General features: G+C 38.5%; 1 protein-coding gene across 12 annotated transcripts in view; it reads left to right on the top strand.

The window, feature by feature from the left end:
- Nucleotides 1-26,102, top strand: part of UTRN (utrophin) — a 589,012-nt gene that overhangs the window by 172,248 nt on the left and 390,662 nt on the right. For 11 of the 12 annotated variants that reach the window (XM_074397323.1, XM_074397322.1, XM_074397326.1 and 8 more), the window contains 7 exons: nt 577-746; nt 4,415-4,538; nt 8,215-8,302; nt 13,521-13,762; nt 13,927-14,107; nt 15,862-16,007; nt 17,632-17,844. In XM_074397323.1, coding sequence (XP_074253424.1) covers nt 577-746; nt 4,415-4,538; nt 8,215-8,302; nt 13,521-13,762; nt 13,927-14,107; nt 15,862-16,007; nt 17,632-17,844 — 1,164 coding nt within the window. The remainder of the gene's footprint in view (nt 1-576; nt 747-4,414; nt 4,539-8,214; nt 8,303-13,520; nt 13,763-13,926; nt 14,108-15,861; nt 16,008-17,631; nt 17,845-26,102) is intronic. The other variant, XM_074397321.1, reaches the window with a different exon arrangement.

Below are 26,102 nucleotides of genomic sequence, written 5' to 3'. Positions count from 1 at the left end.
TTAAATCTTAAGTAATCTAATCTTTTAATAAGATTACTTAATTATTTTAATGAATTCATCAAACATAAAACATTGGTTTGTAGACAGATGTTCCTAGCGGCATTATTTATAAAAGCCAAAAAGTGGAACAACTCAAATATCTATACAGAGAAGAATGGATAAACAAAATGTGGCTTGTGCATACAATACAATATTATTTGATAATACAAATAATGAACTATCGACACATGCTGTAACATAAATGAACCTTGAAGACACTGTGGAAGCCAATTGCAAGATTGTATGCACTATGATTCCATTTATAGACAATGTCCACCATGGGAAAATCCACAGAGACAGAGAGTAGATGAGTCGTTGCCACTGGTAGAAGTAGGGACTGGGGAGTGATGGTTTATAGGTATTGGATTTCTTTTTGGGGTGATAAAATGTTCTGGAGACAGTGTGAGGATTATACAACTGTATAAATATACTAATAACCATTAAATTGTACATTTCAAAGGGATAATTTTATAGCATGTGATTACATCTCAATGAAGCTGTTATAAAAATTGAACTTCTGGATGGCTTTTATTTCAGGTGACTCAGGCTGTAGCAAAGTTGGGGATGTCTCAGATTCCTCAGAAGGACCTTTTCGAGACTGTTCGTGTAAAAGAACAAGTAGCTACAAAAAAATCTAAGCAGGAACTGCCTCCTCCTCCTCCCCCAAAGAAGAGACAGATCCATGTGGATATCGAAGCTAAGAAAAAGTAAGAAGAGATAGAGAAATTGTTCAAATGCAATATTGCACATACTGCATTATCGTTAATCATATGCAAATATAGACATAATTATTGTTACTAAAATCCAACTAGTAAACCGCTCACTGCCCCTGTCTTCTGAATATTCTACTTGGCACTAGCTAAGCATCTAAATTTCTTGGATGATTTTATTTATCCTATGTTCAGTTTGGAGAACTTTGTGATCGAACCTTTCTTTTTTCCATTCCCTTTATTCTCCTTGGAAGGATATGATTGTCCATGACTTACTCTTTCTTTCACTTCACAACTCGACAATTTTGCTTTAGGTAGACATCCCTATTCTTTGGGAATCTCTTTCCTCTTCTTATCGTTAAAAATACTTAATTCAGGAAAAGAATTCATTTCTAGTGTCTTTTTTTCTCCTCTCTTTCCCCTTACTCTTTTTCATGTTTTGTTGCTTCTTTTTGTTAATTTCTTTGTCAGATTGATTAACATATTCTTCATATTTGGATTAAAGATTTATCTTTGGCATTAAATATTTCTTTTAGTCTTATTGGTTCAAAAAAAAAAAACCTCAGGATCTCTAGAAGAAGAAGAATCACAGCTGACATATATTGAGCTTTTACTGATGTCAGCTATTCTATTCTATTATACTGTGTGCAGGTACTGTACCTGACATGAACTGTAGCAGGTAATTCTCAAAACGATCTTTGAATAATATTACTCTTTCCTTCTTACAGGAGAATCCCATTCTTGGGCAAATGGGCAATTATTTTGGGCCTGAATGAAAATTATATGCTTTCTCCAAGTTAGCTTTTGTTAGACAAAGCAGCATTCCAATGTTACCAGATGGTTTTTATTTTGATAATAAGGCTATGTTTCTGCCTCCTAATTGCATCTTCCTATAGGACCAGCATACCTCTAGTTGCCAGCAGCCCTTACAGAACCTTTACTTTTGGAGCTAAGACAGCACAGGAAGAAGATGCTTCTAATGTTAATATTAGCACAGATCTCACATTTCCTCAGTGCATATTATCTGCTTGGTATATCTGGCAGTGTATCTCTCCCATACTGACTTTGTGCATTTGGAAGCACAGAAGGTTGTAAAAGCCTAGGGTACATACTGTGAAATCTTACTTTAAACATGACTGTATTGTTTAGGGTACATTGTGCTGCAAGAAACAGAATATGGTACCAAAGTGTCTTAAACAATGAGATCATTGGTGATCCCGTATTACAAGAGGTTTGGAGGTAGGGCTGTTTTAATGGAAGAGTGTGGTTCAGAAACCCTCCATCTGCAGTCTCTGTCATTCTTGGATGTTGGCTTTTACTCTTAGCCTTGTCTTCTTGGCAGACTCCTGCGCTGCTCTCGCTGATGCCCTGGGTGCATGGGAGGTTGAAACGATCTGGTCTTTCGAGTCTCTGTAGTTGTATTTTGGGGGACTCTGACAGCAAGGAAGAATTATAGAGAGGAGTGTCTGTTGCATGGGCAACCAGCTGCAAGGACCACAGCTATTGACTCCACGACTTGACTGAGGCAGACATTCCTTCAGTTAATTCTTGGACAAATAGAGCCGCGAATACATCTATTCATTACAGCTAAATCTCATTATTAGGAAGGTCATTTTTATGCTCAAATTCTGCCTCCTCTAAGTCTGCCTACATGTGCTGGTTCTTTTGGAGTGATATGGAGCCACGTAGCCTTTTCAATGTGTGACCTCCTCAGTCTTTGAAGATAACTTTTATATGCCAGTTTTTATCATCTTAAAGTGCAGGGATCCTTAACGATGCATATGTAACAGCATTTCCAGACCCTTTTATATCTTCTGTCTGCTGTAGAAACCACTCTTAGTTTGCCTTCAAATGAACTACCCCAATAATTGATGGCCTTAAATGACTGCTTAATGCAGTGCCTTGTTTAAAACGTATGCTTAAAAAATGGCGGCTCACTTCCAGTTCTCTTCCCCTGGTGCTACCGCGTGGTTGTTTTTACCAGCTCAGGGTACAGTGGGACAGTTCTTTCCTAGAACGTTGATTATCTGTTCCTGTGACCTGTGATCATTGCGTCACTCTTGCCCCTGTTGAGAGCAGGCGTTGACTGAGTCTCCAAGGTCATTGTAAATGTGTGATTTTTAGGTGGCCATTTCTTCTCTGAAAGACTGATTAGAAAGCTGCTGTTAAGATGACAGGAGGAACATACCCCTGTTTGAGCAATACCTTGACCCCAGCTATTTAACTAGAGCATCACAAAACCCCTCACCTATTACAGGGAAAATCTACCTTGATGAAAAGATAAAATATTCGTAATTCACCAGAAACACTTTAAGCAAAATTTCTCACAAGAATCAGCAGTAACAACTTGTGTCACTGCTTAACGTACTGAGAAGCTATGTGAAGAAGGTGTTAGTTAAGAAGACAGACCATCTTGGTTTGAATCCCAGCGTCACCCTTTGTTAGCTCTGTGACATGGGGCAGTTATTGAAAACCCTGTGTGTGGAGTGCCTTCATCTCTAAAAGGGGTAATAATAATGTATACTTTATACGGTGCTGGCGAGGATTCCTTGAGTTAATAATAGACGTAAAACACTTAGAAAGGGGCCAGGTGGAGGGGCCAGCAGTCAGTGATCCTGGCTCCCCTGGTTCCTCCTGCTGTGATTTTGACCAATCTTCCCAACACGTCTCAGACCTGTCCTTTTCATCTTCTTTCCCACTGCTTCTATCTTGGTTTTGACTCCCGTTGCTACCACAGCCTGTTCTCTGCTCTTTTTTCTCTTTAATACCTTCTCCTTGGTGAACGCTGAAGGTTAAATAGAATCATGTCAGTTCCATGCGCAGAACTCCCCCTTGGCTCTCAGCTGCCTTTGCATTGAGTCCAAACTCTGTAATGTGTCCCGCAGGGCCTCCCCGTAACTGGTCCATGTGATTCTTGGCCACACTGTCAATTGTCCCTCCCTTGCGAGTTCAGTACTCACCGTTCCAGACACACCTAACTAATACTTGGCAATGTGCAAAATGTGATCTTCCCTTTCTTTGCTTTCCCTCGGCAAGGGAAACTCCTCAGTGTAAGGCTGTCGTTCTCTAAGAAGCCATCCATGCCCAGATTAGATTAGAAGCTACTCCTGGGAATTCCTGGAACTAGCACCTAGCAAATTCTTTGGTTAATGCCTGCTGCTTTCCATTGCTTACTAGACTAGAAGCTCCTGGAGAGCTGAGATTTGTATCTGGTTCGCTTTCATATCAATAGCCCAGCACAATGCCTGACAGTTAGTGAGGCTCAATCATTATATATTAAAGAAAAGAAGGTGTTAACTTTAGGAATGTCTGTACTTGTTCTTTGCTGATGTTATCTAACCAAATCTGATTTTTATTATCTACAAGCGTTTATAAAAATACAAGTGATTCTTTATAAAGGTAAAACTTATTTGAATATGTAAAGTTTACAAAACTTTGATTACTTTCTTCAAGTGTTTATTAACACTATAATATTATTACTCTTTTCATACTTTTAATTGTAAATATATGATCTCATTTTGCATGGTTACCATATTTCTGGGTTATTGTTTGGGGGGAGTGTTAAAAGCACATAGTCCCGATGAGCATTTGGGTTGCTCTTTCCGGAGTCAAGTAAAACAATAGAAGAAAACATGACAAATGGTCACCTCTGAATCTTCAATCAGGTTCGATGCTGTAAGTGCAGAGCTGTTGAACTGGATTGTGAAATCAAAGACTGCCATTCAGACCACAGAGATAAAAGAGTATAAGAAGACTCAAGACACTTCTGAAATGAAAAAGAAATTGAAGGTAAAACATAAACCACATATACCCTAGTACATAAAACAGTTCATCATGCTGGATTTTCTTCTGGCATAAAGATGTTATGGGATTCAAAAGCCTCCTGTAAAATAAATGTAGGCAGAAGGTAGCTTTTAGTACATTGTAGTGAATTTTGAATCCAATCATGCCAGCTGTCATTAGATCCCTATTTGGAGGAAGGAATTTTTTTCGATCTTTGTCAATCATTGAGATGTACAGCGAGGAACACTTCTTACGGTGATCCAGTTAGTAGTACTCAGTTTAGATCACACTTAATCTGGTACCTAATAATTCCTGACTTTATATAAACATTTTGCTGAAGATGTTTTGCCTTCTAAATACAACAAACTGTTTTAAATCAAGAAGTGTATTTAATATGTTTCCTTTAGAGTTTTTTAAAATAAATACTATTAAGATGTGTGAGACCTTAGCCCTACTGCTTCGCATGCTTATGTGTGTTACTGAAGAGTGTGATGGGAGCTTGCAGAGCTTGGTGCACGGTGCTCATATGTCCCCTACAGGTTACTGCATTAACTATTTGGTCACCTGGTGGAAGTCTGCAGTGACTTTTGTATCAACAGTCAAGTTTTATTTTAAAGAGTGTGGAAGATATTTTAGAAACAAGCTGTGCATAAATATCTAAGGTTTCAGTTGTGAAGTGGTGGGTGAAATGGGAAGTGAGAAGAGGCCAGGATTGCGGGTGTCTTCATATAATAGCAAAGTCCAGAGGGTGAGGTGGTCTGAGCTGGAACTTGCAAGAGGACTTAGGGCATGCCAGACACTGGGAGTGGTTTTCTTTGCCCAGAATGCCCCTCCATTAAGCCCACCTTGCTGTGTGGTTGAAATGTCCCCACTCTAGGAGGCTTCCCTTGGCCTCACTAGAAAGATTTCAGTGATTAATCTTTTGACTTCATGTGACTTTGGCCATACCTCCATGAAAGCCCTTGTTGCATTTATGCTGTTGTTTGTTTATATGTCTGCCTGTGAGGGCTTCAAAATTGAAGATAATCTTCCATTGCACCCTTTTCTTTCAGCGCTTGTAAAGCCCTTGTGGCTCACAGAAGTGGAGTGTGATGATTGTGGGTGGGCAGGGGGAATGCGGAAATTGGTTGAGCTGAGAGCCCCTTTATCAGAGCCCTCTGCACAGAGGTGGGAGAGCCAGAAGTGGTCTGTGTCACATCATTTCATATGCTCTCACAGTTCTGAAAAATGGGTGGATGATTTTAATGATCACTGACCACCCAGCTGTCAAAGACATTCAGGTGGCAGAAAATTTAGTAGTAACAGTGATCTTCCTGGAACAAGTCCCACAAAATATTGGTAAGTTGAAGTCCATCGTGTGACCCAGGCAGATTTTACTGGCAGAAACTGTCGCTATATTTGTCGTATAAAATAAAATTGTGTGGGTATAATGTAAGGCATGATTGGCATTCCTTTGTGTTTCATGTATTATTTATCTATAAGTTTATTTTGTTTCAGAAAAGTAGTATTAGATGCCAAAGAGTTGGAAAAAATCTATAAAATAAAGAAAATTTCGTCATTACTCTAATCCCTTATTTTTCTTGTGAACTGAGGAAAGATCAACTTGTTATTATTATTATTATTATTGTTATTATAATTTTAGTGAAGGAGTATCTTGTTCCAATGGATGAATTACCTGGCTGGAGAATCTGTAGTCAAGTCTCCTGCCATCTTAAGAGGTAGCAAAGGCTGGGCACGGTGCCTCGCACCCGTAATCCCAGCACTTTGGGAGGCTGAGGTCGGGGGATCACCTGAGGTCAGGAGTTTGAGATCAGCCTGACCAACATGGAGAAACCCCATCTCTACTAAAAACACAAAATTAGCCGGGTGTTGCGGCACATGCCTGCAATCCCAGCTACTCAGAAAGTTGAGGCAGGAGAATCACTTGAACCCGGGAGGCGGAGGTTGCGGTGAACTGAGATCTTGCCATTGCACTCCAGCATGGGCAACAAGAACAAAACTGCATCTCAAAAAAAAAAAAAAAAAAAAAAAGAGGTAGCAAAAGATCGACTTGTAAAAAGCAGATAATTGCATTTTCCCCCAGTTTGATGGTGAATTTTTACAGTGATCCTTAGTTAAACAAAAGTAAATGGTGTTTCTTAGAATCTCTTGCTAATATTCCTTGATCTTTGACTATAAGAAGGTTGTTCTACTTAGTCACAATGAACTTTGGGAAAATCAAAGTAGGATAGCTAAATTTATTTGATAGCACTTATATGTAAAGAATTTAGAATTGGGATTCTTCTCTGGATTGTCTGGTTGAAGTAATACCGGTTGCCCAGAAGTTTTGACTGTGTTATAATTGTTACTATTTGAATAGTTAGTATATAGATTATCAGTTGGTGATGGAGGAATGGGAGAAAATTCAAATACTGAGTTGTTTTCACATATACTTGTATTTCTGCATGTATATACATGATTTTGCTTGCTTCATTCTTACTATTTCTGGAAATAATTTTGTCTTGGGAATATCAAACTATAGAGATAAAAAAAAAATAATGAAATTAAGAGCCATTCCTCTAACATAAAGAACAAAACGCAGGCTGGGCTCGCCGTGGCTCATGCCCATAATTCCAGCACTTTGGGAGGTCTAGGTGGGAGGATTGCTTGAATCCAGGAGTTTGAGACCAGCCTGGGCAACATAGGGAGACCCCCATCTCTACACAAAGTAAGAACAAATTAGCAGGGCATAAGCTTGCATTTATAACTCCAACTACTTGGGAGGCTGAGATGGGAGGATCCCTTGAGCCCAGGAGGTTGAGGCTGCAGTGAGCCGTGCTTGTGCCACTGTACCCCAGCCTGGGTGACAGAGAACCTGTCTCAAACAAAATAACAAATGCTTTGGTTTGGGTTCTAAAGCATGTTTTCTATTTTTATTCTTTAAAAATAATTTATGAAATGTGATTGTACTTGAAGTTTGCATTAAACCCTATACTTAATAGAACATAAACAAATGATACTGAGCCTCAAAATATTTCTTTTTTTCCTTTTTTCATTCTTTTGAGATGGGAGTTTTGTGCTGTTGCCCAGGCTGGAGTGCAGTGGCGCGGTCTCCTCTCACTGCAACCTCTGCCTCCCAGGTTCAAGCAATTCTTATGCCTCAGTCTCCCGAGCAGCTGGGATTACAGGCATGCGCCACCACGCTTGGCTAATTTTTGCATTTTTAATAGAGATGAGATTTCACCATGTTGGCCAGGCTGGTCTCAAACTCCTGACCTCTAGTGATCCACCTGCCTCAGCGTCCCAAAGTGCTGGGATTCCAAGTGTGAGCCACCATGCCCAGGATATCCTTTTCTCTTGTTAGTTAATTTTTTTTTTCAGCAATCTCTGTCATATAACACATTCAATTATTTTGACCCAAACATTATTATCATGGCATGGCATACTCAGGGTATGTATGTGAATAGATATCCTGGATCTAAAACATAATTTTAATTTCCTTCTGATAGGAGCTTCTAATGGTAGTGTACTTTTTTTCTTACAAAAGAAACCGATGTTTTATAGTTGCTATGATTACTGTTTGAATTTACATTTTCAGGTTCAAAGAGAATGTAGAAAGGACATTAAACCTAAACATTTAAAATAGCAACCTTATACTGAGAAAAAAGTTTGCATTATTCTTTTGTTGGGACTTCATTTCCAGGTATTAGAAAAAGAACAGAGAGAAAGAATCCCCAGACTAGATGAATTGAATCAAATCGGACAAATCCTTGTGGAACAAATGGGAAAAGGTGAGATTCTTGATTTTTTTTCCCCATATTTTTTAGATGGTAGCACTTAATAATATTACAGTTTGCCCTATTAAATATCTTACTTTAACACTCTAATCCTCTGTCGGCTTTTAGGCAGCAGAAGCTTTTAAAAAATGAAATTTTATTCTGAAGCTGATTGTGAAAAAACAGATAATAGCCAAGTTGTTCTGATTTTATATGGGGTCGGGGCCAGAGACCCTGATTCCTCAGCAAAACAGTCAAAATCCAATCCACTAGCATCGTAGATTTTAAAATATATACTTTGAGTTTTTGTACTGGGAATTTGCTTTGCAAGGGGGCAGCCAAAGACAACTTTACTTAGGCAGCATTTGATAAATAAAGTTACATTAAATTCATTACAGGTATTTGATTTTTGATAACTTTTAATGCATTCTATTTATTTAAAACAGTTATTTTTATAGTTAAGTTTGATAAGGTGTTACTTGTATATGAAATTTTTAACTGCACCCAAGCCTTCTTTTTTTTTTTTTTTAATTTTGCTGTAGCTCTTAGTAACTCAGAATAAGCTAAAGATTAATATTCTTGGTGTGCAGTTTTGCATATGAATCTCTCTTTGTTCTAGAGAGATGTTGAAAGACGTGTTTTGCACTCCCTGTACGTTGGTCTAATACTGGTAGTCTAATGCTTTGGAAGTCTGCTGTAGCTCTCCTTGACACCTATGCAGATACCCGGACAGAATTAAGAATATTAGTTTGACAAGAATCTTTAAGGCCGTAGCATTTAATTTTTTATTTTTTGACTTTTTTTATGGAAAATATAGCTGTAAACAAAGCAAATTGAATACTATAATGAACTTCCTTGTATCAGTTACCTAGTTCAGTAATTGACAATATTCTGCCATTCTTTAATTATCTATACCTTTATCTTTCCATAGTCTCTCAATTATTACTATTTTTACAGTTTTTTTTTTGGAAGTAAAATTTACTTACATTGAAATACATGACTTAGCTGTGCTGTTTTGACAAATAGCTACACCTGTGTAACCTACATACACATCACCATGTAGAAAATTTCACCTTTTCAGAAAGTCCTCTTTGGGTTAGTCACCCTACTCCATCCAGAAAACAACTGTTCATGTTGTTTTGACCTTACATTATTTTTCCCCCTGCCTGTAACAAATATGTTTATTTAGTATGTGTACTGGTTATATATGTGTATACACACACATGCACACAAACATAATACACACATATGTCAATATATACACATATACACAAAATATGGACTGTATACCATGTGTACAGTATATGTCCATTTATTTTTAAATTATGCAAATGTATTATCAATCCACATATTATTAATAAAGGTTAATTTCTTTCTTTAAGTAAATTAAATAGAATAGTATTTAATATTTTCTTTCAACATCCATTCTAGCAGACTGTCTTATTTATTCTGTGTATGGGCATCCCACTTGGAGATTACTCTTTCCAGTATTTACTTGAAGAAATCCAGAGATACAGATGATAACTTCCCTTGAGCTGCTGGTTCATTCAAAAATTATAATGCATTTGGGTATTGAATTTATTTCCTTTATGATAAGCATAGTTTTTTTTTTTTACTTCTACCTCAACATTTTACCTGATGACTCTGACTGTTTCTGGTGTGAATATGGGACAACGTCTTGAATCTGTGGACTGAATTTGCTCCCATTTCTGTCAGGTTTTAGTCAGTGTAGCAGAATTATGAAGACGGGGAAGACTTGTTGTAGGTGAGAAGTTGGTGTGAGGTGACAATAATAGTGAGAATAACAGTGAGTGGAGGAATGGGCAAACTTGGATTCTTCTGTCTTTTTCTAGTTTCTTATCCTTGGGAAAGTCTTGGAACCCTTTTGTTTTTTTGCCTTGGTGTCTGGAAAGTGAGGGAGTTTATGAGGTGACTCTTAGCTATTAGTTTATTAGCTGATTATTAGTTTACTAGCTGACTGTAGCATTTGCTCCATGAAATACTACCATAAGCGGGTCCTAAACAGACACACTCTGCACATTGAATTCACATGAAAGTGCTGCTTGTAAAAGGCCAAATGCAGCACTGGAGAATAGGTGACCTGTGGTTTTTGTCACCTAATGTATACGTGTCCATTTTCATAAGAAATCTTTTATATTTTGCATTATCATTTTTTTCGAGCATTGGTGGAAATAGAAATGCATTCATTAGAGGACCCTAATACTTTTTTTTTTTTTTTAAAAAAAGCATCTGTTTAAAATTTTTTTTAGGACAACAGTGGGAACCTGGGAAATGGGGGAGCTGAACTGAATAAAGTCTGTATGCTCTAGGTCAGTTAGGGAGGCATGTCAAATGCTTCGGTAAAACACATGTTCGAATAATCATGGCACTGTTTTTCTGAAACCAGTTCCATCCACAAGCCCACCATAGCCAATTCTGATAGTTCTTTCCTGCCTAATGTGTTTTATGTAAGCTTTGCGATATCTCATAGAACATAAACACGTTTTTAGAAAATAAATCCTGTGGTTCATTTGATTTTCATAGCTGATATACTTGGTTTTCTTTCTTTAGCTTATCTTGTTCCTAAAGATCCTCAACTAATAAAATACAGTAGTTGGCCATCTGGATAACGTGGCTTTATGAATTGATGCCCACTGTGGTTGGCTAAGTATATAAGCCCATGAAATTTGGTGAAGGTCCTATGTTTTGTAAACATTTCCCTTGATTCTAATAGTAACAGATGGAGCAGTGTAAAGTCAAGTGAGACTAAGTGGCAGGAGTATATTTTCTCTCTTTTAGATAACTAATAAAGTGATACGCTGTTGATTTTGCCTTTTGACTAGTCATCTTCCAAGAACTTCATGTTATGTATAAATAGAACAATTTAAACTCTGGGTCTCTGGGAGCAAAACAACTGTCTTTAAAGACAATGTGCAGTTTTCCTTTATAAGATGTAAATTGTGTTTGAATCATTACTGGATGTCACTGTAACCAGCAATATCTCAGGTTTAGAGAAAGGGTAATTCAGATGTCTAAAACTTTTAAAGAGGCAAAATGAATGGCTTGTAAAGACATTGGCAGTGAATAAATAACTGAAGTTTTTTTGTTTTTTTTTTTTTTTTTAACTGCTCTTGTTCTTGAAGTGAACACCTCTTTCCAGTTTTCTAAATGAGTAGTAATAATTTTCCATCTCAGAAATTTTATTTACCTACTTAATTTCTTCCTTGATTAGTGTAAATTGTCCAGCACAAAGATGATGTGGCTGATGTTATTATTCCTTTGCCTATCTAGAATAGAAATGACGGAGCAGAGGCTCAGCCCATGTCTCCGTTGTTCAGATTGTTAGGAAAATGGTGATTTGTTTTGTATACTCTTTCCATTAACAGGATAATGCACCATGGCTTGTGGTGTGAATGCTCTGCTTAGGGTCTCATATTCTATTACTTGAGAAATGGTGGTGAAGAGTGAACTTCTGCAATTGACAGAGGCAATACATTCAAATTACAGCATGATATGCTTTCATTTATAATTTTCAGTAGACACAGTGTATTATAAAAACTTTCAAAGTTGCATTGTCTGTGGGCCATACATGACTTTTTGTTCTTATGCCTTTTTTTCAGTTCAAGCTCTCATTATCCTGGATTTTGATTACATATGTTTACAAAGCAGAATTGTTTCGTTGCCTTCCTTCTCAGTAAAAATGTGAAGCCCATCCTTTCAGTGTGCATGTTCTCCTCTGAATAGAAATATTCCTTTGAACATTTCCCATACTTTTTCATAGTCATTTTAGAGGATTTGAAGGTATTTTAGATGAAGGGAAGGACTGTGATAAAACCTACCACTGGCCAGCCGCGGTGGCTCATGCCTGTGATCCCAGCACTTTGGGAGGCCGAGGTGGGTGGATCACAAGGTCAGGAGTTCAAGACCAGCCTGACCAACATGGTGCTACCCCATCTCTACTAAAAATCCAAAAATTAGCCGGGTGTGGTGGTGCGCCTGTAATCCCAGCTATTCAGGAGGCTGAGGTAAGAGAATCACTTTAACCTGGCAGGTGGATGTTACAGTGAGCTGAGATTGTACCACTGAACTCCAGCCTAGGCGACAGAGCACGACTGTCTTAAAACGAAACAATCCCTATTATTATATACAACTTTATTATTTTCAGGAACATTTTCTACTTTTCAAAATACCAGACAAACAAAAAGATGAGATTTTGATAATAAAAATGGTGGCATTGCTTTCCCTGATGTGTTTCTAAAGCAGATCATCTTATTGCTGCCTCGGTATTTTGGTATTTGCTTATCTATGTGCAGGGTGCCCAAGGGGCTTACTGATGCTTCTAGAGCCCGGCTGCTGGCTTAATATCCCTGCACTCACCAAGGTGCTTCCCAGCATAAGACATTCTTGCCATTCGTTTTTTAATTTATAAGACACCAAAGTCATAAGTCTTTGGTCACCAAAGACTCGAGGTGCCTCCTAGTTTTTCTAGCCAGCTGCCTTTTTTTCTCAGGACAAAGGATCTTCTTTCTGTAGTCGGCACCCCAGACAGATAAAGGTAGTTGATCTTATTTCTCTGGCTCAGATGATAAACTAGCAGAGTGGAAGCATGCCATGGATGGAAACATACATTATCTAGAAAAGACAGTGACTGAAGTTCTACTGATGTGCCTTTTGTGATAGCCACACTGTTCCTGAGTATTTATTTATTTATTTATTTATTTATTGAGATAGATGAAGTCTCACTCTGTTGCCAGGATGGAGTGCAGTGGCATGATCTCAGCTCATTGCCACTTCTGCCTCCTGGCTTCCAGTGATTATCCTGCCTCACCCTCCCGAGTAGCTGGGATTACAGGCATGTGCCACCACGCCCAGCTAATTTTTGTATTTTTAGTAGAGATGGGGTTTCACCATGTTGGCCAGGATGGTCTCAATCTCTTGACCTCGTGATCCGTCCTCCTTGGCCTCCCAAAGTGCTGGGATTACAGGCGTGAGCCACTGTACCTGGCCTGAATCATTATTTTAAAATGCCTTCCTTCTTTGGTCAAATAATTGAAATAAGTGTAATTATTTTGAAGTGCATCATTATAATTTTTTGTTGTATTAAAAGAGACTTAAGAAAGTGATCGTTATATGTGACATTGCCTCACTATTCTGAATGTTAGAACGTTTAGAATAAATTCAGGACACATTTTGTAATATATAGACTGTTTGCTTATTTTTTATGTCTGCATAGAAGGCCTTCCTACTGAAGAAATAAAAAATGTTCTGGAGAAGGTTTTATCAGAATGGAAGAATGTATCTCAACATTTGGAAGATCTGGAGAGAAAGATTCAGCTACAGGAAGACATAAATGCTTATTTCAAGCAGCTCAATGAACTTGAAAAGGTCATCAAGACAAAGGAGGAGTGGGTAAAACACACTTCCGTGTCTGAATCTTCCCGGCAGTCCTTGCCAAGCCTGAAGGATTCCTGCCAGGTAAGGAGCCAACCACCTGGAGCATGGAGGAATTCTGTGTGCAGTCCCAGAGTTAAGGAGGGTGCTTCTCATATCATGAACTTTAAGTTAATACTGCTCTGATTAACTTCCTGTGAGGATGTTCATCTTCAGTGAGTTACATGACCATATTTTCTCTTCTTTAGCGGGAGTTGACAAACTTCCTTGGCCTCCACCCCAAAATTGAAAGGGCACGTGCGAGCTGCTCAGCCCTGAGGTCTCAGCCTTCTGCCCCAGATTTTGTCCAGCAGGGCTTCGATAGCATTCTGGGCTGCTACCAAGCTGTACTAAAGGCTTTAGAGGATCGTCAACAGCAGCTAGAGAATGGTAAACCCAGCGATTTTAATATCTCCTTTCTCTGCCTTAATTTAAAAATGACTCCCCACATTTAGAACTTGAGTACACTTGCTTGCTTTGCACCACGGTTCTCTGTTTTCTTTTGTGTCTGTTTGTTCAAAGTCTTAAAGTCTCCTTTGTTCAGATTCTTTTCCAGATTCACTCCTTTTTGTAAACATACAAACAAGTTTCACATGCTCTAAAATTGTATCAGTAGGATATAATACATTATTTTCTTATTTTTTTGTGGAGACAGGGTCTCAGACTGTCACCCGGCTGGAGTGCAGTGGTGCAATCATAGCTGCAGTCTTATTGACCTCCTGGGCTTCAGTGGTCCTTTTACCTCAGCCTACTGGGTAGCAGGGACAAAGGCATGCACCACCATGCCTGGCTAGTTTTTTTTTTTTTTTTATTTTTTGTAGAGTCAGGGTCTAGCTATGTTGCCCAGGCTAAGCTCAGGTGATCTTACCACCTCAGCCTCCCAAAATGTAAGGACAGCAGGTGTCAGCCATTGTACCTGACCTGGATATAATGCTTTTTAAAGAAGTTTTTTTTTCCTTTCTCTTTTTGGAAAAACGAGTGTGATTTCTTCCTTTAGTTGAGGAGGCCACTTAATATCATTGCTAGGAGAATTAAAATGACTGATTCCTTACTTCTGTTTCCTCAAAATGGTTAAAGTTTTAGCAATGCCATACTCTCTTTTAAAAGAAGTCATATTCCACTATCAGATTCAGAAAAATTTTAGAGTTCTTACTTTTGGAATATGTTCGGTTTTGGAATGTTCACTGTTCAAGGTTTTGAAAGCTCATCCCTCCTATGTTACAGTATTTACTTCCTAGCTGCCATATGAGTTAGGAACTGTGTTTCATAGTGCATTATGATTTTGGGTAGTGCACAGTGAAAAGCTCAACATGCAAGCATAGCCTAACTTCAGCAATTGGAGGTTGTGTGGTGACTGGAAGTATCTGCATGTGTGCATATTAGGCAAATGTGTCATGTTCCCTCTCTTCTGAAAGTGCATCTGCACGGCATGCTTTTGTTTTCTTGAATTCAGTTATGTGAAATAAATCTTCCAGGGTACCTGTTTCTCCACTTACAAGTACACACTATGCTTTCACTTTGGACAAGGATCAGTAGGCAGTATAACTTTTGCTGATAGTTGGTTTCAGCTCTTTGTGCTTCAAGAGAACTCACTTCCTTTCCACCCAAGTGTTATTTCTACATGATTTTTGCATAGTGATGGAGGTGGACACTGTTTCAGCTGGCCGTTGCACTCATTATTTCTCAGCGTACCTGGGCAGCATGCTGATAGTATTTCCATATAACTTCCTCCACTCTGTAGATGGGTTTGTCTACACGGTGGAGCTTACAGCTTACAGCAAGACTGGCTGAGGGAATCTGTGTTTTCTTTTGTTCTTTGTGTAGCTATTAAGGAAGAGGAGATTGTATGGGACAAAAGGGACATTGTTCCATCATCAGAGAGACATTTCATCATGAAGAAATGAAGAAAAATTATAGTGGGTTAGTTAATATTTCAAATGTCAACATCCGCAGGAATGAAGTCACTGTCTGACTCTCAGAAATGCCAATGGAATGATCTATGTTATTAATTTACAGAGACCCTTTTACATTTTAATCATGGGGTCTCCTTTGTCATGTATTGGAATTCACTTAGGATAATGGTATATGTAATAATATGGGTTCCTAACAGGATTTTCTCAAACTAAATGTTTTTGAATAAGCAGAACTGAAGGTCCAACCTGGACATGTATATCTGGAAACATTGAAAACACTGAAAGACGTGCTAAGGGATTCAGAAAATAAGGCCCAGGCATCTCCGAATGTCCTTAATGATCTTGCCAAGGTGGAGAGGGCCCTGCAGGAAAAAAAGGTAATTCATATTTTCCGTGTTAGAACTCTAACGCTCCTTCTAATACCTCCTCTTACATATTTTGAAATGTTTTTTTCAGAGTTAAATCTCTGAAAAATTTTTTTTTTTTTTTGAGATGGAGTTTTGCTCTTGTTACCCAGGCTGGAGTGCAATGGCACGATCTCGGCTCACCGCAACCTCCGCCTCCTGGGTTCAGGCAATTCTCCTGCCTCAGCCTCCTGAGTAGCTGAGATTACAGGCACGCGCCACCATGCCCAGCTAATTTTTTGTGTTTTTAGTAGAGACGGGGTTTCACCATGTTGACCAGGATGGTCTCGATCTCTTGACCTCGTGATCCACCCTCCTCGGCCTCCCAAAGTGCTGGGATTACAGGCTTGAGCCACCGCGCCCGGCCTGAAATTTTTTTTTAATAAAAAATGGATCCATTTTGTTTAACATTGGCCCCAATTTTTTTTTTTTGTGATTTGAAGGGTTTGTTTAACCTCACATAAAATAAAATACAGTTATTAAATATTTTTTCCTAGAAGAAAAGCATACTTTCTCCTTCTTCTTAAAATCTCAACCTGTTCATAATATGCTAAAATATCTTTAATGAAATGAGGACTATCAGTTGACCTGGTTGATGCATATTTTTTTCTGCATTGAAAAGGAATGCTTCCCTGGTTGTTTAGTTGAGTAACCTGATGGCTCTGCACTATTTCATCAGATTAGAAAGAGGGCAGCCATCGACCACTGCACACTTGGCCCACACTGGGTGTGCTGTCCCCTTGGTTTTTAGTGTTGAGAATACATTATATTGCCCCCACACAACTCATGAAGAAAAACCTTTAACTTTTATGATTATGCTTACTTTTCATGAGTTTTTCACATTTTTTTGTTTGTTTTTTTGGTTTCCAACTTTTATTTTGAGTTCAGGGGTACTTGTGCAGGATGTGTGGGTTTGTTACCTGGGTAAATGTGTGCCGTGGTAGTTTGCTGCACCTGTGTAAGCCCGGCATCCATTAGCTATTCTTCCTGATGCTTTCCTTCCTGCCACCCCGACTCTCCAACAGACCCCAATTTGTGTTGTTCCCCACCATGTGTCCATGTGTTCTTATCATTCAGCTCCCACTTTTAAGTGAGAATATGTGGTATTTTTTTTTTTTCGTTTGTTTGTTTCTGCATTAATTTGCCGAGGATAATGGCTTCCAGCTCCACCCATGTCCCTGCAAAGGACATGATCTCGTTTCTTTTTATGGCTGCATGGTATTCCATGGTTTATATTTTCATGTTTTATATGTACCACATTTTCTTTAGTCTATCATTGATGGGTATTTGGGTTGATTCCTTGTCTTTGCTATTGTGAATTGTGCTGCGATGAACATACGTGTGCATGTATCTTTATAACAGAATGATTTATATTAAGATTTCTGGGTCAAATAGTATTTCTGGTTCTAGGTCTTTGAGGAATCATCACACTATCCACAATGGTTGAACTAATTTACACTCCCATCCACTGTTCTTTTTAGATAAAAATGCTTTCTAATGCATTTTAAAGTGACTTTTGACTTTATATAGCCCATTTTACTGTATCTGTGGAGACACGTTATTGTGTATATTTTTAATCTTTTAAAACTTTTTCTAGGCCCTTGATGAAATCCTTGAGAATCAGAAACCCACCTTACATAAACTTGCAGATGAAACAAAGGCTCTGGAGAAAAATGTTCACCCTGATGTAGAAAAATTATATAAGCAAGAATTTGATGATGTCCAAGGACAGTGGAACAAACTGAAGGTCTTGGTTTCCAAAGATCTGCATTTGCTGGAAGAAATTATTCTCAAACTCAGAGCTTTTGAGGTAAATCCAGAGGCCACCGGGAGTATAAGTTTATTACAGAGTAAATAGTAATTATCATGCAAGATTCACATATTTATTATCTGAATATTTTACATTCTTTGTAGACCACATGTCTTATGTATTTAAGTTGGGACTTATCAAAGATGTACTTTTAATGTACTGGAGAGCACATTTATTTCCTTTTGCATGGAAGCAAAGTCAAAAGTAGAGTAAACTGGACCTTAAAGATAAGAGAAAATTGCTTAAAAATGGTCAAAATAACATTTCAGGCAGGAAGGACCTGTGTGAAATACAGACTGTTGGTTAGATTATAGTGGTACCTTGGTTGGAGCGGTAGAAGTGGCCCAGGGAGTAGCAAATAGCTGAATACTTGAAACTACTTCTTGCAGGTTCATTTGAAGTCAAATGTTAGAGCTAGGCCATTGACAGACAATGTCAGAGTGGGAAGGCGAATAGTTCCAGGGACATGAAAATTCAAAAGCAGGATCCTTCACTACATCTGAAAATGTCAAGAGATGTAGCAGTGATAAACTTTAAGAAGAAAGGATATATGTGAGGATGTATAAAGAGAGAGTCAATGTCAATAGAAGTCAGTGTCAGATAGAACAGGTTGGATATTAACATTCTGGCCATGAGAAGGATGGAGAGGCAGAGTTTCCAGGTCACCTGGTATTTAAATAGGAAAGTTCTGGTGGAGAATGAACCAATCAGACTCTCCCTGCCTGACTTCCTATCCTCCCAGTGACTCCTTACCTTGGTCTTCCCACCCCCCCCCCCCCCGCCCACATCAGCTAGGGATCTTTGTCTGAAAAATGTCTTATTCACTGATGTATACCAAGATGTACTCCTGGCTAGAGCAATGCCTGGCACGGGTAAGGCCTGCAATCAATATTTTTCAATGAATGAAATGAAATTAGCAATAGGAGATTTAGATTTGGATATATCTCTATGTATCTATTTATATGTATATATAGATCCCCTTGGAAGCTAAATCCAAATATGTGTAGATATATCTCTCTATATATAGAGTTATATCTGTATATATGCATATATATATATAGAGAGAGAGAGAAAAAAATCTAAATCTGAATCTATATATATTTAGATCTAAATACAATATATATAACTCTACATATATTTGGATCTAGATCTAAATATTATATCTACATATATTTAGATCCAGCTCTAAATATATATAGATTTGGATTTATATGCTAAGTGAATTTGTATAAGGAATGTTGTCCCCAAAAAGTGAAAAGATTGAAAATGAAGACAAAATTAACGAAAATGTATGTTTTGAAAATCAAAGTCAGAGAACACATCGTAGAAGAGGAGCTAGAAGGCCTCACAGAGTAGTGTGGAAGGGATCCCACCAGATTCTCTGAGTGGTGGCCACTGAGTTTGAGGGGGCGTTCCTTGATTCAAGAACTAATGGGCAGTTCCAATGAATGATCAGCAGATGATAAAGATGACGGGGTTGTGTGTATGTGTGGGTAACTGTGTGTGATCATAGTGATAGGAGGTAGTTTTTCTCTAGGTGTAAGTGCAGTTCTAAATGGAGATCTCATTCAAATAAGCCAGTAATTATGGAGAGGAATGTGTTATGTGTGGGTTAGTATTTTTGACTCATTTACTTCTTCTTTTTTTTTTTTTTTTTTTGAGATGGATTCTTTTGCACTGTTGCCCCAGGCTAGAGTGCCACGGTGTGATCTTGGCTCACTGCAACCTCTGCCTCCTGGGTTCAGGCGATTCTCCTGCCTTAGCCTCTTGAGTAGCTGGGACTACAGGCACATGACACCATGCCTAGCTAATTTTTTATTTTTAGTAGAGATGGGGTTTCACCATGTTGGCCAGCCTAGTCTCGAACTCCTGACTTCAGGTGATCCACCCTGCTTGACTTCCCAAAGTGCTGGGATTACAGACATGAACTACTGTGCCTGGCCCATTTTACTTTGTGATGGTCCCACTTCTCATTGTGTATTATGAGTTATAATTGTTTACAACTTGAGAATTAATTGAGTTGTAATTGTTTCCAGAATGAGAATTGACCTTTTCTATAATTCTGAACTTTTTGGTTATGGTCCAATCATTGGGTTATCAGTGATTCTCAACCAGGGGTGATTTTACCCTCCAGAGGACACTTGCTAATGTCTGGAGACCTCTCTGTTGTCATAACTGTGGGAGAAGGCTTCCAGTGGGTAGAGGCCAGAGATTCAATTAAACATCCCACCATGCACAGGACAGACCCCCAACAAAGTAATCTTCTGGCCCCAAATGTCTGTAGTGCCAAAATTCAGCAATGCTGGATTAAACATTTCCCATCTTTTCAAAAGATCATCCCTTTGTTTGCAGATTTAAATCTAAAGTGTAAATGGATTAACCTCAGGGTTAGTCTTTTTTTGACTCTTAAAAGTATTTCTTAGGGTTAGCTAAATGTATGTTGATATTTCAATATGGAACTTAAAAAGAGTAAGTATTCTCCCAAAACACAGAAGAGTCCTGTGGTTATAGTAATCCAGCTTTAGGCTTTGGTGGGTTGTTATTATTAATGTAGCAAATCTAGGCACTAAAAGTGGTCAGTTGGGGTGTGTGCCAAATAGTTATTTCTATTAAAAATATCCCACATCAGATATATGTGTCTGGATATTTAAGTGTTTGTTGTTACTGTAGCAGATTTGTAATGTCCAGTTATTTTTTTATTTGCTTCTCGTGTATTAACTGCAAGATTGTAGTTAAGGAATATAATGTCTGTATTCCTTAATTGTGTAACTTCTTCATTGAAATACATGTTTTTTTTTTAAAGTCCAAAGAAAACTTTTTGTTTTTTGCTTATAGGACTTGCTGGTTACTTAACTACTCATGATTTACTTGGAAAAACTTTAAATTTCAGCCCCCCAAATTATTAGGTAATTATAATAAATATTTATTTGCAGATCATCATTTTCCCTTTTTCAATGATCTGATTTTTTTTTTTTTAGGCATTTAATTATTTTTCTCTATAAGACCTGAAGCACAGTTCGTTTTAAATGCAATGCCAATTTATAATAATGTTTCTTAGGAACAAAATGGTTGACTTGTTTATTCTTAGAATGCATTTTTCATCATATAAGTAGTACATGAAGCCTACACATTATGAAGAAATTGAATACCACAGAAATACAGTGAACATTTAGAGTTCCTGTTTTTTCCCCAATACCATTTTCTTTCCTAGGGGCAGCTAATATTAACAATGAATTCTTGTACATTCAAATTAAACAAGAAAAGTTGACAAGTATTGCTGATTATAATCATTTTCCCCCCACACTATAGAAGCAAATGATATTGGAACTTCATGAGGCACATTTAAATCCATAGTGCAGATAGAGGTTGGAGGTGAATCCCACTACTTAATAACGTCTTTCGTTGTTACAGCATGTCCAGACTCTGAAAGTGTTTCCGTAACCGTGGGCATGCTTTTCTGCTGCTATCCTTCAGTACTTGTAAGAGGCTGTGAGTTGTGTGCATATTTTCATTTTCTGTTATTTGTTGGCCTTGCAGTGTTTCTCCTCCTCTGCCTACATTTCCTTTGTCTCCATAGCTGGTTTGTTTTGTGCATGTAGAGATTGGACCTACATATTCTTTTTCATTGTGACGTGCTCAAACACATTCTTAAATTATTTTTATTTGTGCCATGCCAAAGCAATGATCTCCATTCCTGTACTTATGAGGTAAAACATTCATCGGTACTTTTACTAACTAATGTATCTCTTCCAGGTGACAAAACACTTGAAAATACAAGAAATGGGTATTTCTTTTTTCCATTATTGATTTTACTGACTGGATTTTCATGTGAATCATGGGGATAAAATATTATAAAATCTTAACAGGCTGCTTATATATCTCTTCTCACCAGTAGCAATATATTTGGATTTAGGAGTTGCAAGGTATTTCATATTAAGTATTTCCTTTTTCCTATTCAAGAGTTCCTGCTGTGTGTATAACTGGGAAATCATGAAAAATGTCCCCAACACACACACAAAACTGTCTTCTATTTTTCCAGCGCTCCAGACTGCATTTTTAGGCTCCTCTTCCTCCTCCAGGCCCTTCCTTCTGGGTTCAGGATCTCATATAATCTCTTGCCCTGACAATTCCATTACCGTTTAAATCTGACCCACACTTCCTGTCTCTTCTCTCTGGAATTCATCTTCCACACCAATACCAGAGTTGTATTTCTGAAAGGATCTGGTTTTCTTCACCATTAATACAAATTAATACAAAGTGCCATTAATACAAAATGTCCTTTTCTTGCCCTGAAGCCCTCCCTACGTCTCCACTGTGAGCTGAGACAGGTGGGGAGAATCGGGGTGGGGGGGGGTCACCAAACACTACCCTAGATTATTGCCTTTCTCCGGAAATGTCACATACTTACTAGGAATTCACATCCTCCTCCTCCTCTCCGCTCATCTGTCTTCAGCCCACCTCACCACCACACCCACAGCTGGATAATCACTTCCTTCTCTGCGATTCAACTGTGTGTCATTGACACCTTTACAATGACCCAGCTCAGGCCGGTTTTTATGGTGAGAAATGTGTGTCTCTCCGCCCATGAGGCGTGAGCTCTTTGAGGGTTGGATCCCTGTATGGCATAGAGCAAGTAAGCAGATGTGAATGTAATTGGTGTGTTGGGCCTCTCTAGTGAGAGTGATTTATACAGTCTAAATGCCTGGTTGTCCCGAGCGGCAGGACACCTGTGTAGTCACAGCTCTTCCTTCGATTGTTGAACAGTCAAAGGCACACAGGAATGGACTTGCTCTGACCCAGAATCTGGAAGGGGGTGTGCTGGAGCTCCAACAGGCAGAACCAGGTTTTGAAAGTACTTTGGAAAGCATTTTAGGGTAAAAATGCCATGGTAAATACTTTCTAAGAGGAATATTAGTATGGATGATTTAACCCTTTTTAGGTAACGTATAATTGATATAATTATCATGTAAGGGATTTTTTTTTCCTCGTCTGTGAACACATTTTACTGAAGGGAATATTCATATATTCCTTACCTTAGATTTAAAAACTTTATTAGTTTTCGGTAAATAAGTATAGTAGCAATGTCATTGCTTGTCTTCCCTACTAAGTGAGAGAGCACATTTTCAAGGTTGTGTTTTTGAGGTTATTGAATATTATAAAGTGAAACAAAATAGGAGCCTGACTACCTTAAATGACTGTATTAGTTCTGGTTTCTCAGTTTTTCTTTCTTTTTTTTTTTTTTTTTTTTTTTCTGGTCTATGTCTTAAAAAGCTGTGGACATTCCAACAGGTGGGGGAAGAGCAAAAGAAAATGCCAAAAATTTAGCTGTAATCAAGTCTCCGGAGGTAGTTGTGTACCTTGGAATCTTACTGTCTTAAATCCAGATTTACCAAGCTTTACATTAACTCTATCCTGAGCTCACAGGGTGAGGGATGGGAGATGAGGTGAGACAGGGTCAAAGGAATTGTTCTAATGACCTTGCCGGTCCTTTTCTGTGATCCCATACCAGGGTGTTGCCCATCTGAAGTGCTTAGAAATCATTTCTTTCAAGCAGGAATGGTCAGCATAGACTTTTGACCCTTCCAAACTAGAATATTTGATATTTCGATTTTCAAAACATACCGTATTAGTAATTTTATATTATTTGAATATTTGTAAGTAAAAATAGGAATGAGAAATGGCAGCCCCAGATTAGTAGTTTGTTTATTTTTTGCATGTGAAATAATGACATTTGCTTCAGAAATTTACTAGCAGTTTTTGTATTTTGTTTTGCTTTATTAGAACTGAAGTCTCGTGTGTGTGTGTGTGTGTTTGTGTGTGTGTGTGTTCTGTAAACAGATGGAGGTAAAGGAAAAAATCATTATTGTAGATTAGAAATTAATAAGTGCACTAGCTGAGTAATTTTTAAACTGAGAGAGAAACACTATTTTTACGTGAGCCCTTTTACGTTCTTTGTAACTAACCTCTTTGCTGTGGAATTGACTTAAAGATGAGCAGGCTTTTGGTATGTTTGAAAAGCACAGGACACATCTGCTACAGGTTGATTGGGACAGTGTTTTGCTCAGGGAAAGAGGAGATAGGATAGGGAGAATGGAAGGCAGAGCAGAGCTCTCTGTCTCCCGCTATTACCTGTACAGGAGTTAGGTAGCGCTGATCTTTGGGACTTGGTAACCCTTCCCATGCGGTGTGCCACGAGGTGGAAATGCCGAGTGAATCTGCTGCTGCCAGGAACTTGTAAAGGGTGGGCCTTTCCTCTTGTCCTGATTCCTTCCGATGAACTGTATTTGGCCAGGTCTAGCCAGATTTATAAGCCATAGCTGTTCGAACAGTTACTTTGAAACAGTTACTGGATAGAACAAGCATTAATATTGGCAGCAATTAAAAAATTGAAACCAGTGCTTATGATGCTTACGCAGACACATACTCATCCTGGCTGTTCATTCCTATGGTGCCTCTGATGGAACATAAACACCAAAACTTGGATGTGGTAACTCTTTTATGGTCTTAATCTTGGTGATGATAAAGCAGTAATAATAAAATATTATTAATCTTGGTAATAATAAAATTATTATTCTTGGTCTTAATCTTGGTAATAAGACAGCTACTATTTAGTGCATTGTTCTACGTGGTAGTCTCTGTTTTTCAGAATGATCAGACAAGATTGTTGTTTTGATTCCAGTTTTACAGATGAGTTACTAAGGCTCAAAGAAAAATTAGTTTCTCAAGGCCCCATGGCTAGCCAGGTGCTGAGCTTGGTAGTCAGACCTTAGCATTTCTTTATAGAGGCACACTGTCTTTTTAGAACACATTGTGGTCAGAATTACATGCAGGATTTTTAGTAGTGAAAATATTATAGTGTGGCTTTACAGATTCCCTTCTATTCCCTTTGTCATTGTTGGAACGATCCATTGGCTTGCATGGCTTGTCTGTCTGTCCCTTCAGTCTTTCTTTTTTCTCATGTCAAAGTTTAAGAGGCAGAGAAGAAATAGATACATGTGAATTGCGTGTGCCCTCATGGATCTGTGTGTGTCTGAGAGAGGGTGGGAAGGAGGGAGGGAGGAAGGTGGTCGAGGCCATAAAACTTCCTACATGCCAGTGACTGGAGTAGTTAAAGGCAGTTCTCCAGTCAAACACAGTTGTGGTTAAAACATCCTTGAAATATAGTACTTTCATATAAATTTTGAAAATTTTGGCTGAGGAAACTATTAGTTTTCCTTATTCAAATTAGAGTTAATAAATTTCCCAGTTATGTAACAGTAATGTATTCTTTAAAAGTGCAGAATTGCTGGGTATGGTGGCTCACGCCTGCAGTCCCAGCACTTTGGGAGGCCCAGGTAGGCGGATCACCTGAGGTCGGGAGTTTGAGACCAGCTTGACCAACATGGAGAAACCCTGTCTCTACCCAAAATACAAAATTAGCTGGGCGTGGTGGTGCATGCCTGTAATCCCAGCTACTTGAGAGGCTGAGGCAGGAGAATCACCTGAACCTGGGAGGTGGAGGTTGCAGTGAGCCGAGATCGCACCATTGCACTCCAGACAACAAGAGCAAAACTCCATCTCAAAAAAAAAAAAAAAAGTGCCGAATGGAGACTACCAGTGCAAGAATCTGTTGTGACAAGTTAAATGGAGAATTTTTAAAAGTCATATTTTATGACCTCTTTTGAATGTATTCACACTTTCTCTATATTTGCACTTGTGTCTTTTTTGGATGCCCCTCTCTACCCATCCTGAGCATGTCTTCCCAAGAAGTCTTCTCTATGCTAAGATCTGGGAATGCTGGAGCAGACACTGAAGAAGTGACCTGTAACCAACTGAAAATACATAAGAGTAGCATGGGCCTGTGGATATGGTGTCAGACAGGCTGGAGAAGAGAGGGAGAAGCAGCTTGGGGAAAGCATGCAATGGGGCTGAAATGGCTTTCAAAGCTGTGCCAAGAATAAATGAGATGCAGAAGTGCTTAGGCAGGATGGTATGATATTAATGAAGGGCGCAGAACAATTTACCCAGATAAGCACTTTTTGCTTGCCATCTTCATCAGAGAATGGCCTTCAAAACTAGAAAGTATAGAATAGTCATTATTGAGGGTGCTTTAGAGCCTGAACTAAGGGACCCCATGAAAAACCACTCAGAGCTCCTATAGATGCATACATCTGCATCACAAGTGGGTTTTTTAACCCATGATCTCAGGGTCACTCATGTCATAATCTTGTGAGAAATTACTGGAAAAATGGAGATGGAGGAATGTCCTAATTAAGAGG

Source organism: Saimiri boliviensis, chromosome 4, assembly GCF_048565385.1.
Source record: "Saimiri boliviensis isolate mSaiBol1 chromosome 4, mSaiBol1.pri, whole genome shotgun sequence".
In the NCBI taxonomy this organism is placed as follows: Eukaryota; Metazoa; Chordata; class Mammalia; order Primates; family Cebidae; genus Saimiri; species Saimiri boliviensis.
Note: the sequence above shows the minus strand (reverse complement) of the source record. Positions and strands in the feature narration are given on the sequence as shown.